Raw genomic sequence first — 17743 nt, 5'->3', positions numbered from 1 at the left:
GGGATGCAGTCATTGTTTCATTTCATCCAAAAGGTGTTCATTGGGGTTGAGATCAGGGCTCTGTATAGGTCACTCGAGTTCGAGTTACAAAGACATAATAGACAATTGTGTTTCCAACTTTGTGGTGTTATGGTCAGGTGTCCACATACTTTTGGCCATATGCTGAATATTAGCAATTGTCATGGGAAATCGTGGGGTTTGAAGTGATTTAAAGTAAAGCATCATATTAGAAGAGATACTAAATAAAATTCCCAAGGGATATTCTGCATTCATTACCAAGCATAAAGAATAATAAACTATGTTGTGCAAGGACACTGTTGTACCTTTATAATTTGATAATCATTATTGCAGTCTGGGATTTTGTAATACTGAATTTTCAGTGGGCTGCAGTATGCAATCAAGCTTAAGCCCCTCCTGACAAACAGAATCTCATATGTTTCAGATGAGTGGGTGTTTTAATGAATCAAAGAATTCACATTGTCTACTTAAGGGATGAAATAATGCATGCTGATCTTTAACCATGTAGCATGTAGATGTTGCAAGCCTTACTATATCTGCAATTGATAGCAGTACTTTTTTTTTTCACAGTAAGACAGCCATTAAGTTTACTTTCCACCTCTGTCTTTAGTGATTGCATTTTGCATATTGTTTTGGAGCACTACAGAGAGTCTACATCACACTCATTATACTATTACCTCTCTCTCGTTCTCTTGCCTCTATTTGACATAGGAAAAGTGTAGCATGGTATGCATTTTGTAATCAGAAAGTTAGAATGGGTTTAGTCAGAAGCTCCCTAGTTCATACAAGTGACATTCATGTTTTGTTCCTTAGCATTCCTCTACCCAAGAGCAAAGGCTTAGTTTAATTAAGGGGGGTTATCACTTCTATCCATTTTTGCTGGTTATTTATAACTAGCTTAAGATAGCTCTGTGCATTCCTTCTGGAGCTGTATGGGATGCCTGGCTGTCAGGTGCAGATATGGGCTGAGATTTCTGCTCAGGATTACAGGCAACGAACTGATGATTCTTGGATTTCTTTTCTTGCATCAGCTGTTGTTGTCAGTGTATGTTTATGGAAGTTGAGAATAATATAGCAAAAATCAATCAGCAGCAGAAGGATAGCCATACTCTGTCCTCGACTAGATTATTTCATTTAAAATGGAAGAAAATAAAGAAGCAGGAATTACTGCAGATGACATAAGGCTTTTCAGCTCCATACTTACCTGCTTACCTTACTTTGATACATAAACACATAAATTGCATCACTGAAGCTTAATTGACAACAGATGCTACTTTCCCTTTAGTTTGTATAACAGAGGCCTGATGTCTGTTACTTGGGTGTGATAGTATGTGAGATTGATGGGTACTTTAAATAGGCAGTATTAGATTTGTGTACACCAGGCTGTTTCAGTGTTAACTCTATGAAGCCTGATCGTTTTGGTAAAGCTTAAGTCTGAAGTTATAGCAGTTTTGAAGCAACTCTTTACAGAGTGCTTCAAAAGTGTAAGGTCATGTCCAACCTGCCACCTGTTACTCTTCTGCAGCTCTGCAAAAAAAAATACAGTCCAAGCCTTTATTCATAAAGTCTCCTCCTGTTCTCCAGGTCAATGTCAGGAAGCCTGTTATAACCAGGCCAGAATGTTTCTCTTTCACTGTTCCAGACTGCCAGAGACGGTGAGTACATTGTGGAAGGAGTTGCGTTTCGCACATCACATTGAGAATCTCGTATGATTCATTCACACGTGTCTGAAGCTATATCAGTTTCTGTCACAGTCTCCATCACAGTCTGCCTCTTTGTCATTTTTGCTGAGAGATCTCGCTTGAGCATGCACAGTTTTGGGTTGAGGTTTGCTCCCCGCTATAACTGTGTCTCGAGAAAACAAATTGGATCATATTGGATTCATTGGAATCGCTTACTCATCGGCCCCATTGGTTATCCAGGGTTGTCATTAAACACCGTTTCCCATCAGTGGAATTGAGGTGAGTGTCTATATTAGAACTCATTGGTTAGCCGGGGCTCTAGTTAGACCGTGTGTATACACCTGTTGCCTCCAACTTTCATTGTGCCATAGTTGCGCTCATTGGTGAACCAGGGCGGCATTCATATATGTGCGGTTACTGTAACAACCACTAAGTGCCTATTCATTGCAGTACCATATTCAAGTTTTTTTATCACTTGCATTTACCCTTTGGCTGGCCAGGGTTATCTTCTATTTATGTAGGTAGTTATGGCTACCTCATGAACCATATGTTCAGGTCCTTATGGATGTGCATTTCCAATGCCCTGCCTATCTAGGCATCAAGCACCACAAGGAGGCCCTAATCAATCCTTGCCCGGAGTATAGTATGATGCCTTTGGAGGTTAGGCAATAAAGGGTGGTCAAATTTGACCCTGAATTTCAGAATTCTCCTGCACCAGCCAGAACCAAGGTTCAAACTGGTAACAAGCATTCGACTAGTAAGACTGAAGGGCTTCTGAAAAAGAAACGAACCCCCTCTACGACACTATCCTGTTAGATGGCTGATCTGTCTAGCTCTGTGCAGGGCATTCAGGCTTTGTTGGCAATGTTGTTTCCTCTTGCCATCAGAATGTGAGTGAAGGAATGAGGGCATCTGTATCTGCCTCTTCATTGCCTAGATGCGAACCGGCAGCTGATTTTTCCAGGGCGGAACTGGACACATTATCTGTAACAGCCTCAGGCTCATTGATTACTGAGGGGCAGGACCATTATACCCCTTCGGAGGAGACATCATCATCACATTCTCAGTCTCAAGCCTCTCATAGTGATGAGGGTTCAGGTGCTGGGTCTTCAGTAGTGTTTTTACTGCAGGATACAATCAAAATGGCTCTATCTAGGTTGAATTAGGACCCATTTCCTACTGTTGGGCCCTTCAAACCTATTGTGCCATCCAGAAGCACAACCAGAAGACTTCCAGATACCTAGCTGTCCTGATTTTACTGAAATGGCCTTCTCTGCATTTCACTCAGCCCCATCATCCAGGCCGGATCGCATAGCATGCACACTGGCAGCAATGGCAGAAGCCCAGGATAAAGGTCTTGGTAACATGCCTCCTATAGAGCCATGTATTTCTTCCTTGGTGGTATCTCCGGATGAAGCCCTGAAACAGGATCTCCACTGCCCCAACCCAGAATGCAGGCATATTGATGACTTAGTAGTCCATATTTTTAACACTGTGTCAGGGTTGAGTCATGTGGGAAATTCAATGGCCCATCTGTTGCTGGCACTCCATTCTACCATGACTACGACACCATCAGAAAACTGCTTGACGCTTCTCTGCAGGCCTTGGGAATCGATGGTATTCTCCAGTGGAAAGGCTCTTGGGCTTATTACTCAAGCATGAACTACCTTCACCAGTTACCTCTAGTGCCTGGTCAGGTCTTTGGTCAACCTGCCCAGGAGGCCCTTGAATGCAGAGCACAGGCAGCAAAATCAAAATCTCAGCATATTGAGCGATGTGTGAACTACCCTGGCCTAGTTGTACACCGGATGCCTGTTCGCCAGGCAGCTTCGAAACATCATAGACAGGGGCAGTCTTACAGGCCACTGCAGCAGACATCCCGACCTGACTTATCAAGAGGAGAGGCACCCTACTCTCGTTTTAAGCCACCAACTCGCCCTATGCCTACTCTGCCTACTTGGGCAGCATTGCATGGCATATCCCTCTCTGAGATATGTGCAGTGGCCACATGAGCTTCACTTTGCACGTTCACAAGGTTTTACAGGCTTAATATTCCTTCGGCTAGCTCTGCCGTATTACCAGACAACACAGGTTGTGTTCCTCGTGACTTTGTGGCTGTATTCGTCTTCCACCATGTACTGGCCATCTCTGGCGGTCTGTAACAGTGAAATAGAATGCTGGTTACTGGCGTAACAATTGTTCTATGAACGGTGGAAGACCGCCAGAGTCTCTGGTCACTCGGATTGTGTGAATGACTAGGAGACAGACCGTGACATAGGCGGAAACTGATATATAGCTTCCGACACACCGTCGGTCAAAGTCACATGTGGCTGAATCATACGAGATTCTTGATGTGATGCACAAGACGTGACTCCTTCCACCATGTACTGACCATCTCTGGCGGTCTTCCACCGTTCATATGTGCATACCACGGTTACGCCAGTAACCAGCGATTTGTGAAACACTAAAGGTCCCAGTGGCCTTGAATGATGCATTGCATTTTATTTTAAAAATGAATGGTCCACATTTGAACATTGTGCTTTGTCATAATATTTTAAGCGTTCTGCAATAACAGTAAAAGCAGATGTTTCTGATGCTATTCTGTAATGTTTCCAGTCTGCTTTTAACCTGTACTTCTTAAATCTTCTAATTGGTCTGGCATCAGTAAATGACATATGGTTAGTGTTGTGTACTGTGGTGATGCAATTGAAATGAGATTCATCATGGGCTCTTGAATACGCTCATTACAGTCACGCTTCAGTGCACTGTTCTCTGCAAGAGGACCAAGTCTCAATGTTTCTGTCTCTCTAACGAATAGTGCTGTCATCAGCGGGTCCCAGTGCTAGCCAACAGTATCAATGCAAGCCTGTTGTTTTCAGAGGAAAAAGTAGACAGATGTATTTCGTTTAATTCTCTTTCATATGTCTACTTTTCACCAGTCTGTTATAGTTGGTTGTGCTACTGAGGTGTTTGGGTGCAATGAATTATGGAGGAATCATGGAGCAAGCATTTAGGACGAGGTCAGTAGCAGCAAGATCATCAGGGGTTAGTCAAGTTAGATCCAGAAAAGGAAAAGGAAGAAGAAGGTTAATCAATAAACATCATCATCAGTAATTATGATCCTCATCTGTCTCATTCTCCTTCACTTCATCCTTCCTCCTCAACACCAACACCATCTTTTATGTACAGCATATAGAGTGAAAAGATTAACAGCTGTATAAAATTGAGCAAAAATGGAGCAAAAGGGAAAGGTGACATAAAACACTAAATAATAAGCAATAAAATAAAAGCTAAAAATGTATGCATGAATAAATTAATACAAAATCTTAATCTAATATTGTACGTTTTAACAGTGCATGTGACAGAAAGAAATAGAAAAATCTAAAATACTAAAAAATAAAATTATATTATGTTAGGAAATAGTAATCTTTGTTTCTGTCTGTCTCCCCTACTCCTTCCGTGTAGTCGTGTGAATGAGGGTTGACAGTGCTGGTCTGTGGCTTAAGTTGGCTCCGATGTGATCAGGGTCAAGAGGGCAGTGTGAATCCTGCTGGCACACAAATTACTCAGCTGCTCACTAAGAAAATATCACTGTATATGCATGACTGGACGTACTCATCTTTCTCTGCTAATGGCCTTGTCATCTCTAAACAACAGGCCTAATATGACTTATCCTTTTCACAATGTGTCAACCACCTGTTATTTTAATGTTCTGATCATTGCAGAAATATGTCAAGAAAACATCATCATATTGTTACATACAGTAAATGTCCTTATATTTGTAACTACATGTAAGCAGAGTTTGTCTGCTCATCCTTGGTCTTCTTATTCTGCTTATTCTTATTCTTTTGTGGTTGGTTAAGGTCTGGGACTGGTTAAGGTCACTTGAGGTGTGCATCAGGACTGGGATCCCATGCAACCCAACAAAAAAGTCATCGGAGCAGGCAATTAATTTTACTAGATACAAAGATTGACAGACAAAGAAAGGCCACATTCGTTAACATGGGAGCATGTTGGTTGCTTATGTGATGCATTTACTGCTGTATTTAATTCACCTTCAGCAACTACTTTATTCTGGTCAGGTCCATGGTGATTTAAATGACTAACTTGTTTATATTTTGAGAAACAGAACCAGGGGCCAAGATTGGTCAAACTTGCTGTGGTAGGAGCCAGGATTGGTTAACTTGCTATGGGAGGGGCCAGGATTGGTCAAACTTGCAGCAGAAAAGGGCATGACCTGGAACAGTTACACTAAGGGCCGTCAGTAGTGGGGTGAAAGGTGATGACAACTATAGCAGCCCCCACTGCTCAAGGGTTCCCCACAAAATCCAGCAGTTATAGTATATAGGCCCCGTTCTGTGAATAATTCTAATATTTATGTTAGTTGTATGCCTGAGATTTTAATGAAAACCACAAAAACATGCAATTTGGTGAAAGAAGTTTTCCAAATATCTGCTCCTCTCCCCTCTCTAAAAATGGTTTAGTCTGATCCGAAGTATTTATTAATTATTCAGTCAGTGACAAACATCAGAGGAACCCAATAAAATTCTAAGTCCCTCCCCAGCTCGTGAACAGAACCAATCAGAGTTGAGGCAGCAGCTGAAGTTAGCAATGAACTTGGTGAAGAGCAGGAGACTGACTAACTGAAAATGTTGGGAAAAAGAAAACATAAATCAGGGTACCAGAAATGCAATGAAAAGAAGGAGGGGGAGGCCAGGAGAGTTGCTGTATACCAGTTGATCAAGACGTTCTTTTAGACAGATTAGTGTATTTTCATTTCTCTGCCTGATTTGCTTTTGTGGGAATAGGAAAACTACCATCTACCGCTGCCGGGTATTGTCACTTTTCATTACCTGCACACACCGCCATTGACCGAATGATTACGTGGTGAAAATCCCCATCTTTTTTATGCTTTTGTAAATAGAGTTGGTTTGTATAAAACACAAAAAAAATGGACACAAGTCACGACGCATATCACAAGCAATACGCACCTGCCAGCTGTTGATGTATTTTATTACAGTCAAGAAAACACGAATACAACACACTGCTTTTGGATGGATGAATTTATTAGCTTTATTTAATAATATATTACAGTTCCATATTATCCTCATTAAAAATTACGAGTAATTTTAGTGGTTTTATTTTTTTTTACATATGACTGCATTCTTGTAAATTTCTGAATGTTTACTTTTTGATTTATGAATTATAACAGACTGATAAAAAAAAACTATTATATTGCTGGTCCTTTTTTTTTAAATTGGTTTTATTATTATTTAATAATTTCTTGTTTTTTTGTTCATTTTTTATTAGTTGTAATATTTACATAAACATTTAACTTTTCAAATAAAGGGTTTACGACAACATCACCATCTTCTGTTACATGTAAATAGACTATGTCAAAGTGATATGATATTAGGCCTAAACTTATTATAATGTCCTGCAGCAACAGATGTGGCATCGTCTGACTCACAACCCCATTCCAAAGATGACATGGAGGGTCAGTGCTGGAGATACTCATCGGGTATATTAACTTGTCAGGAATCACTTTATTATTTGTATATATATTATTTAGTATTTACTAGTCACATCTGTTTTAACTGAACTGAATTGGAAAGTATTGGTTTATTTTTAATACAACTATTTGAGTCATGGTATTTGTTGTCTACGGAGCCAGATAGGTTCGTCCAATCAGCAAATGCATGAAAGTAGGCCAACATCAGTTAGTAATGGTCAAAGTAAAGAAGCTGAAAGTAGCACCAGTCAGGACACAATCACAGATAGCCCAAACTCAGCAAGCGCAGGGAGAAATGAAGGCGAGAGTAAAGGAGATTTTTTTTGACAACTAATCCAGGATTATAGCCAGAGAGGTTCACAGATCGCGAACGTGAGGTGATCATTAGAAAGCTAGCCACTGCCAGTCAGACAGACCTGAAAACTATTATGCCCAAGGATTCAGAAGGAAAGAAATTTCCAAAGTATCTCCAGTTTAGCAAGTCAACAAATGGGCGAGAAAAACAGAAGAGAGACTGGTTGGCGTACAGTCCGAGCATGGATTCATTACATTGTGTGCCATGCATGCTCTTTTCACAGGATGATCTCAGAAAGACATCAACTAGTGCACTAAACAATAACGAATAGTACAAAACAGCAGATCTAAAATGGTGGAGAATGTACAACAAATTCCCTGACTATGAAGCAAGTAAGGCACACAAAGCATACTACCTCAAGTGGAAAAATATTAAATATTCTTTGATAAAAGCAAAAGGAATAGATAGCAGCTTGCAAAAACAAATACAGCTGGAAGTTGAAAAAACAAAGCAGTTCTTGAAAGAATATTAGATGTCACACTTTTTTTTGGCATCAAGAAACTTAGAATTCAGAGGACCACAGACAATTTAGGTGATGTTCGCAATGGTAACTTGGCACATTAGACCTGTTGACTTGTTATGATCCTCTGCTCAGTGATCATTTGCAAAAAGTGTCAGAGAAAAAGACAGGTGCAAGAATGACACATTACCTTAGCCCAGAATCACAAAATGAATTCATTGAGATCTGTGGAGAAAAGGTTTTGAAAGAAATATTGAAGGAAAGAGAGAATGCAATTTATTATTCTGTGATTTGTGATGCAACTCCTGACATTTCTCATATGGAGCAGAATGTGATTCTGGTAAGATATGTAGCAAAGGAGAATGATCAGTGGGAGATAATTGAGCGTTTTTTACAGTTCAAAGCTTTCAATGGTAAGACTGGCCCAGGAAATGATAAGAAATGATATTGAAGACTTTGGACGAGCTTTACATTTATATTTCAGATTGCAGGATTTGACAATCGGGAAAATATGTTTGGAAAATTGAAAGGGGTTCAGGCTGAAATAAACAAAATAAACCCTCTTACCACATATTCACCCTGTGCCTCACACTTTCTGAATCTTGTTGTTGTACAAGCAGTAGAGTCATGTCCTGAGGTGTTTTTTTGCTGTTTGAACCGCTTATACAATCTCTTTAGTACAAGTCCAGAGCGGTGGGCAATCCTTGAAAGTCAGTCTGGCTGCTCCCTTCAATGCATTTCATAGACCAGGTTTAGTGCACGCATAGCTTCAGTTAAACCTGTTGCAAACCACTTGCCATCAACTATAGAAGCTCTGGACACCATCCTTACTAAGTGAAGTTTAACCAGAGAAGCTAGGTCAGATTCCAGTTTTCTAAAAGAGTACATCATGTCCTTCAAAGCCATAGTTCTTCTCACTGTATGGAAGAAAATCCTGCAGTCCATTGAAAACAGAAACCTAATTCTGCAATCAGTGAAAATTGCAATGGAAGTTGAAATAGACAACATGCAGGCACTGAAAGGAGAGATGGAATTTTGCGTAATTCATGGGATAATCTTTTTGCAGAAGCCTCCTTCATTGCAGAAGCTATGGATGTGCCCATGGGGTTTCCAGTCAACCACAAGAGAAGGAGATAGGGGTTTGCAGATGAGCGTCAGAGTTCAGAGGATGCCAACCAGCAAGAGACAGAAGAAATTTGGTTTCGAAACAATGTGTTACTTGTGGCATTGTATAACATAATCTGCGTTGGATACCCACTTTGAAAACCACTGCAAAAATATATGAAGAGTTTTCTGCAATCTTAAAGTTAAAAGACTTAGAAAAAGATAAGATTCGCCCAGCTAATATACACAGCATTAAAATAGCAGGCTTTGAGAATGAAGTGAGGCATCTTAAGTCTGTGTATAATGCCACATTTGCAGACTGTCAGTCTCCTTTCGACCTGCTGAATTCAATCTACAAGATGCAGCTCCAGAGCATTTTTGGAGAAGTGTGCATTGCAGTGCGCTTATTCTGCACTCTACCTGACTCTGTTTCTGGTGTAGAAAGGGCTTTCAGCAAATTGAAGCTTGTCAAAAACTCAGGTCTACCCAAACTCGAGAGGTTTAGTAGTCTTTCCCGACTTTCAGTTGAAAGCCAGCTAAGCAAACATCTGGACTTCAAAGATATCATAAGTGACTTTGCCAACAAAAATGTCCGACAACGGGATTTTGGTTCATCCTAGGTTAAAGATCAATCAAACCGATATACATATAATAATAATTTGTATAATTTTCTGCTATAATTCACTGCTGATTTATTTGATTGGATTAAATTTGTTTCAGTGTTTACTATCCATTTGTTTTTTTATATTTAATGTCGTATTTGTGTATTTTGCTTTTGCTGAAGTTCAGTAAACCTTTATTTACATTTATCTGTTATCTGTTTTGTTATTTTGTAAGAAACCCCTATTAAGTTACATGTGGGCCTTCATGCTCATATATTGTACAGTATATGATATGGGTGGAAGGTGGTGGGGGTCCACATACAGTGAGGGAAAAAAGTATTTGATCCCCTGCTGATTTTGTATGTTTACCCACTGACAAAGAAATGATCAGTCTATAATTTTAATGGTAGATTTATTTGAACAGTGAGAGACAGAATAACAACAAAAAAATCCAGAAAAACGCACATCAAAAATGTTATAAATTGATTTGCATTTTAATGAGGGAAATAAGTATTTGACCCCTCTGCAAAACATGACTTAGTACTTGGTTTAAAAACCCTTGTTGGCAATCACACAGGTCAGACGTTTCTTGTAATTGGCCACCAGGTTTGAACTGTACATGTACATGGCCCCGTCCATCGTCCCTTTGATGCGGTGAAGTTGTCCTGTCCCCTTAGCAGAAAAAAAAACCCCAAAGCATAATGTTTCCACCTCCATGTTTGACGGTGAGGATGGTGTTCCAGGGGTCATAGGCAGCATTCCTCCTCCTCCAAACACGGCGAGTTGAGTTGATGCCAAAGAGCTCCATTTTGGTCTCATCTGACCACAACACTTTCACCCAGTTGTCCTCAGAATCATTCAGATGTTCATTGGCAAACTTCAGACAGGCATGTATATGTGTTTTCTTGAGCAGCGGACCTTGCGCGCGCTGCAGGATTTCAGTCCTTCACGGCGTAGTGTGTTACCGATTGTTTTCTTGGTGACTATGCTCCCAGCTGCCTTGAGATCATTGACAAGATCCTCCCGTGTAGTTCTGGGCTGATTCCTCACTGTTCTCATGATCAATGCAACTCCACGAGGTGAGATCTTGCATGGAGCCCCAGGCCGAGGGAGATTGACAGTTCTTTTGTGCTTCTTCCATTTGCGAATAATCGCACCAACTGTTGTCACCTTCTCACCAAGCTGCTTGGCAATGGTCTTGTAGCCCATTCCAGACTTGTGTAGGTCTACAATCTTGTCCCTGACATCCTTGGAGAGCTCTTTGGTCTTGGCCATGGTGGAGAGTTTGGAATATGACTGATTGATTGCTTCTGTGGACAGGTGTCTTTTATACAGGTAACAAACTGATATTAGGAGCACTCCCTTTAAGAGTGTGCTCCTAATCTCAGCTCGTTACCTGTATAAAAGACACCTGGGAGCCAGAAATCTTTCTGATTGAGAGGGGGTCAAATACTTTTTTCCCTCATTAAAATGCAAATTAATTTATAAAATTTTTGACCTGCGTTTTTCTGGATTTTTTTGTTGTTATTCTGTCTCTCACTGTTCAAATACAACTACCATTAAAATTATAGACTGATCATTTCTTTGTCAGTGGGCAAACGTACAAAATCAGCAGGGGATCAAATACTTTTTTCCCTCACTGTAAATATTTTTTCAATGGGCCCCTGAATCCTCTAACTACGGCCCTGGTTACACTCACACTTCTAGTTATACTTGACATTTTACAGCTATGTCTAAAATTTAGGAGAGTAAACAGGATAACCATTTTTCAATTAAATTGGATTTGTTAAAAAAAAATCTGTTAATACAGAAAAACAACATATTGCTTCTATGCTCTAAATCCATAAATATATGCTGAGAAAGTTCAAATAAAGTGTGTTTTGACCATCAGAGTTTAACATTCGTACAAACGGATGTGTCTTTGTACTATGATACAGTGTCAGAGCTTTACATAGAAATGTGTAGTAGTTCTTTAGTTGACGTCATGACTAGCAATACAGGAGCAAACGTAATTATACCACTTAAGAGAGCTTACTACTGACTTCACTCTTCCCACCATTTTAAATTACACAGAATCCAGCCCTGGCCTTAGGAGCATTGCAGCAGCCTCTCACACAAACCGAGTTCAGTCTGTGACCAGAGTTTATCAATGCAGCCATCAAGGAGGCATGCTGCGTTTGTGAATAGCTTGTTACAGTATCTATGCTCAGAGAGCGTAGATGCCTGGTTAGTAACTGCAAGGCAATCAGCAGGTGAAAATCATTCCTGTCCCAGTCCGATTGTTGTTATTTCTTCTTGAACATGGTGGAGGAGCCTCACTAAATATTAGGATTTTAACACTGGAGCCCATTTTGCCATTAATGCATTATTTTTAATGTGTCAGGAAAGAATGTAGAGCAACTAGAACTATCTTGAAATATCTGCTTGAAAGAAAATAGTCATACAGTGGGCTTGCAGCTTTACATGAAGAAGGTCCTCACATCATTTCATTTTTCATCAAGAAAAAGTAGGAAGAGTAGGCAATTCTAGCTTGTTTGGATTAATAATCAACAAGGATATGTCATGGATGAGGAATTGCTCTTGGCAGGATGTCAAATTTACAGGAAGATGCTTGATCAAATCATGGTATATTAAATTACCTCATATGGATGTAAACGTTGAATGGTAAAGAAACAAAACATGAGAATGGCAGAGCCTGCATGTCCCATGGACTGCCTGGAATGCAAACCATATCATATCAAACCTAAGCTGCCCATGGAAGGTCAGCACTCATACATTTAGCACATGATGCGAAGAGAAAGATTACTAGAAAAAAACATCAAAAGAAGTTATTCTTGGCAAGGTTGAAGGCCAACAGAAAAGAGCAGCAATGTAAGGGTTCAGTACTATAGCAACAGTTACGACTACCGCTTTGTCAGTGATTGGTCATCTGGCTGAAGATTGAATGCAGTTTTAGAAGAACAGCCCATAGGGTTTTTCACCAACTCGACAGTATGTTGCGAAGGCAGCAGCATCCTAATTTCTTTAAAATGTCAAATCAAAACTAACAGAAAAATGTTTCCATAAATCCATATGGCACTGCAGTTAGTGTCTGACCTGCAGTTTGTGCATTCAGGTTTCCTGAAAGTTGGAAAGGTTACTTACTTTAATGATGAAGCTATATTTATAGAGAACACACAATTAACATAACACTGAAATACACCTGAAAAAGAAAAAATAGACATAGGCATCCACTTTAAAAGCTAACAAATCTAACATCTTAATAATAACATGTCAAATAACAAATATCTCTTAATAAAGAGAAATCTCTTGATTTATAAACTATAACAGTGGGAGCACACCTAATGTTGAATGGTCGGTTATTTCACACCACTGGAACAGCAACTACAAACACGTGGCAATGGATCCAAAGATCTCAGAGATCTAGGGACAGAATATGGTCTGAGCAAATCATTTATGTAGGTGGTTGCAATCCATAAAGGACTCTAAACACAAATCAAAGAACCTGGATAGTGGATAATGGAAATTGAGCTGTTAGAAGCTATAGAAGAATTATTATTATTACCTATATACCAAACATTATAATTTCCACTAGGGTATATGAATGCATGTTTAAGCTTCACGTTCAAGAAAAAAAAAAGAAATGTTTTGATTATAGCAGTATGCCAGTGTTGAAAAAAAAACAATAACAGAGTTGATTAGATGATTAAATGTGAGGTCCAATTGCTGCAGTTATGCCAAATTCCTGACAGGTTTAACACATTGTGACAGTGATTCTAGGTTGTTTAATAGACTGTTTTAGTCTTGGGTGGAATTTTGATATCCAAATTTTGATATCTTCAATACACTCATTGATATGCCTTAGCAAACACAAATAATTAGGCCTAAACAGTATAGCAGTGAAATGAGAGGTTGTGGTTAAAATGATTTTGCCCAGTTTAAGCATATACTGGTACAGTACAGGCCTAGTACTGAACCTTGGGGGACTCCTTGTAGCCAGTGATTGCAACAAATGGGAATAAATTTCTATGTTAACTGAAATTCCTTTGACTAAGATATACCCTAAACCAGTTCCTTTTTACCCGTCTGAGGGTCCCCTGTGGTACATGTGTGCATGTGAATGATTTTATATGTGTAATGATCAAGGTGTTTGTTTTTTCTCAGGTATACATGAGTTCCCTGAAGACATTTTTACCAACCAAGAGCGAATGGAGGGAGCTGTGGCCCTGCATATCATAGCTGTAAGTGTCTCTCTATTTGTTTTTTGTTTTTTGTTTAGTGTGTGTGTGTGTGTGTGTGTGTGTGTGTGTGTGTTGGTGTTTGTTTGGTTTTGACACATGGACAAATGCAGGAGTGACCCATTTTTACTCTCATGCAGGCAGGAGCAGTTGATCCTATATAAAGCTTGAGATTTCCAACAACATAGAGTAGAACTTCATTAAAAGTCTTACTTTTAACTAATTAAATACTTACCAGTTACTTCTTTTTTGTTTTGGTAGGTCTTTTAACAATGAGTGCATGAATCAGGCAGAAATGACAAAAAGCTATTGCCATTGGTCGGTATTCTACAGAAAATACATGGGTAAACTGGACAATTAAGCTAGGTTTTCTGTGGTTGTTGATGCAGTTGTCTAAGCTATAACAAATGTGAAATTGCAAATGGACACAAATCTGGCATCTCTGTTTGTGACTTAGATATTAAATAATTCATCTTTAGTAACCACGTTTTCTTTGACAAGGTCGCTGTGGTTGAAATCACTTATTTGCTTATGTTTTGGGTGAGTACAAAAGAAATAACAGGAGGGATTGTTTAGACGTTCTGCAGGAGCAGGGTAAGTGAGAACAGGTACAGTTCCCTCTAATAATATTGGCACCCTTGGTAAATATGAGAAGGCTGTGAAAATGTAACCTTTTGATCCTTTGTTTAAAAAAAAATCACAAAAAAACTCTGCTCTCATGGATATCATACAATTTCAAACAAAACACAGGTTTATATATAAAAAAAATCTTTGTTAAATATAGGTGAGCAACAGTATGTTATTTATCCTAATCATCATACTGCACTCCTTCAAGGCCAGTGTAACTCATTTGTTTTCTTTAAGGAGAGCTATTTGTCCTAGTTACCTTTACTTTAGTCTCCAAATCAGACTCCAAGAGAATTGTATGCCTTTTTTTGGCAAAAACTCAGACACAGAGACATTTACTTTTCAAAGAGGTTGAAAATAACATGGATACCTTTGATTTTCTGACCTGAAAACCACAATGAAGGATTTGGACATGCGGTAAAGTTTATGGAAACACAACTAGGTCAATGTTGTTTCCACCAAGGAGCAAAGTTTATAGGAAAGGAAATTTAAAGCAGCAGTAACATTTAATGGAAATGGAGCTTTACTGGAAAACTTCATGAAAAAGAAAAGGCTAAATTACTGATATAGTGTTCTGATATTTTCAGACATTCCTCTTACACCTGAAGGGTTGAGAGTAATTGGATGATTTGAAGTCTCTGCTACTAAGCAATTGTATTCATTTAATGTGTTGGAAATATAGTCTTGCTTGTATGGCTACTGTTAAATACTTGTTTTCATAGAAAAACTCTCCTATGCTTTCTGAATTGTTTTATTCGAGATGTAGCCATTGATTGTCTTTTTTATGGTTTTAGATCAGTTGGTATGTCCTTGCGTGTTTAACAAGATATACTATTTACAACACTGCATATGGGGCCTCTCAAAAGATTGACTCCAGCAGTTAGGGTGTGTGTATTTGTATGTGTGCATTTGCATGTGAATTTTGCCAAACCCCAAGATCTTCTGGCCTGATGACATATAACTCACATCAGTTTACAGAAAATGAAATCACTTCACTTCTGCCTCACTGCTTGCTGTTTGTGTTGTTTGTTTTTGGTTTTGCAATTTTAGTCACTTTAACAGTTAAACAATACATATCTGCAGAGCAGGCAAAATGTTGTCCAGAACAGAAAGCGCTTAGTGTGATTTATCATAGGCTGTTCTGTGCAGCTTTTCCATGGTTTACATCTCCAACATCATTGTTCTCTCTGTTTCCATCTGGCAGCCTTTTTTGACATTCACTCAGTCACACTGTTGGCAGTTCAGAAATGTTAACAAATGGCTCTAAAACCCAAGCAGGCTGTGGGTGTAGGATGGCAACTGGCCTTTAGAGAGACAAGAACAGAGTGAATGGTGTGGCTTAGTCAGTGAGACTGTGTGGCTGCTGTTAATTATGCAGAGGAGCAGATCACATCATGTTTTAATTGATATGCAGTTGTTGCATTTTAAAGGAGCAGTTTGTAATTTTAGCACAGAGTCGTGCATGTTCTCTTCATGCCCATGTGGGTTTCTTCTCAACTACTAAACCATGCCACTAGGATGACTGGCTACACTTGATTGCCTTTATGTGTGAATGTGTCAAATGCGTGTGTGCATGGTGTCTTGCAATGGTCTAGTTTCAGTGATAGGCTCGAGATCCACCATGACCCTGATCAGGTTAAGGTGGTTACTAAAGAATATTTGAAAGAGTTTGTTATTTTAAGAGCACTCTGCTGTTATCAGGGGAGATGTAATTAAAAATAAAGACAATGACAAATCTTCTGATTCACCCCCAACCAGCCCCAACCTTGATGAATTGCCTTTTAACCCATGTTCATACTACTAGGCAACAAGATGCTAGTGTGTTTGTTGTAAGTGTGTAGTGTTGCTTCTGGTAATACACTCCAGCTTTTTTAAGTTCTTATATGACAGGAGTCACTAAAATGTATATATATATATATATATATATATATATATATATATATATATATATATGCTGTATTACTTATGAAATTTATGTTGCATTGCTTTATTTTGTTTTAAATATATTTTCATAATTTAGTAAAACCCAAGAAAATATGACTCCATGGGTTTATTTCCATTTTTTAATGCCACAATTCTTTGAAAAGGAGCTAAACACAGTGAGTTTAGACTGGTGTCTTTTTAGACTATTGTATTGGTGTGACAAATTGACTGAGGCCGGTCATTTGGATTTGTCAATTTGCCACTTCATATCACATTTGCATAAAAATCAAGTGTGGCTTGATGCTTTGTTGTTTTCATCTGTCATAGAAAATGAATGGTTGCTCTGTTGTTTACCAGTTAGAACAGAGGGTAAAAGAAGGGGCAAAGCTGAGAAGCTCCGTTCCATCCAGTGACAGTGAAGATTTAAACAGAAGCCTGAAATTAAGATACTAACAAGAGAAACTGGGCTGGACAATATGACTATATAATATTAATACTCTGTCACAATCTATCTGTCTCTCTATCTATATAATTATCAATTTTATTTATTTATTTTTTTTAATAATTACAAACAGACTAGAAACAGATGATTTGATCTTAATTTTGTAATTAATATTTAAAATAGTAAACTTTTTTTTAAAATAGTAAAAAAAATTTTTTTTTTACAGATTTATCTTTTTTCACCTTTTCTTAGTATAATTTGTTATTTTTAAATATCCAAGAAAGACCATACAATACATATATTTGTATATAAAGATGTTGTAGGAATTTACAGCTTCTTCTGCTACCTAAATTCTACATAAACTCTACATAAAGTCCTATTAGTCTAAAGCCAAGTTTTTGACCTGATGTATGAGTGTGCTTAATTGAAAGATGGGGACATTAATGTACTGCATATTCCTCATAAAGTCCTCTGTAGGCTCATGTGACGCTGCTGTTATGTTGTGCTGTTTAATTAACTTTTTGTGCAAGCAGAGAGAGGTTTGTGAGGAGTTCCTCTCAGACACCCTTCAGCTACATTTCCATACTTTATTTATCTTGACGGTATTTTCACTCCCTGAGCTCTTTTTTTGTCACAATAAGAGTGAGGGGAAATACATAATTGCAATACTGTGTTAGTATGTGTGTATGTCAGAATACACACATTAATTGGTGAAGTCTTTGGTTTGGTCAGAACTGCTGAGATTTGTTCAGACTTCATACAATACTGTGTGTTAGCACG

The 17743-nt window shown here is 38.6% G+C and overlaps 1 protein-coding gene across 1 annotated transcript in view; it reads left to right on the top strand.

Moving 5' to 3' along the window:
- Window positions 1–17743, top strand: part of slc24a3 (solute carrier family 24 member 3) — a 91400-nt gene that overhangs the window by 55019 nt on the left and 18638 nt on the right. Inside the window, exon 3 of the mRNA XM_053621416.1 lies at window positions 13898–13974. Within this exon, the coding sequence (XP_053477391.1) occupies window positions 13898–13974 (77 nt within the window). The remainder of the gene's footprint in view (window positions 1–13897; window positions 13975–17743) is intronic.

Source organism: Ictalurus furcatus, chromosome 3, assembly GCF_023375685.1.
Source record: "Ictalurus furcatus strain D&B chromosome 3, Billie_1.0, whole genome shotgun sequence".
NCBI classification, from domain to species: domain Eukaryota; kingdom Metazoa; phylum Chordata; class Actinopteri; order Siluriformes; family Ictaluridae; genus Ictalurus; species Ictalurus furcatus.
Note: the sequence above shows the minus strand (reverse complement) of the source record. Positions and strands in the feature narration are given on the sequence as shown.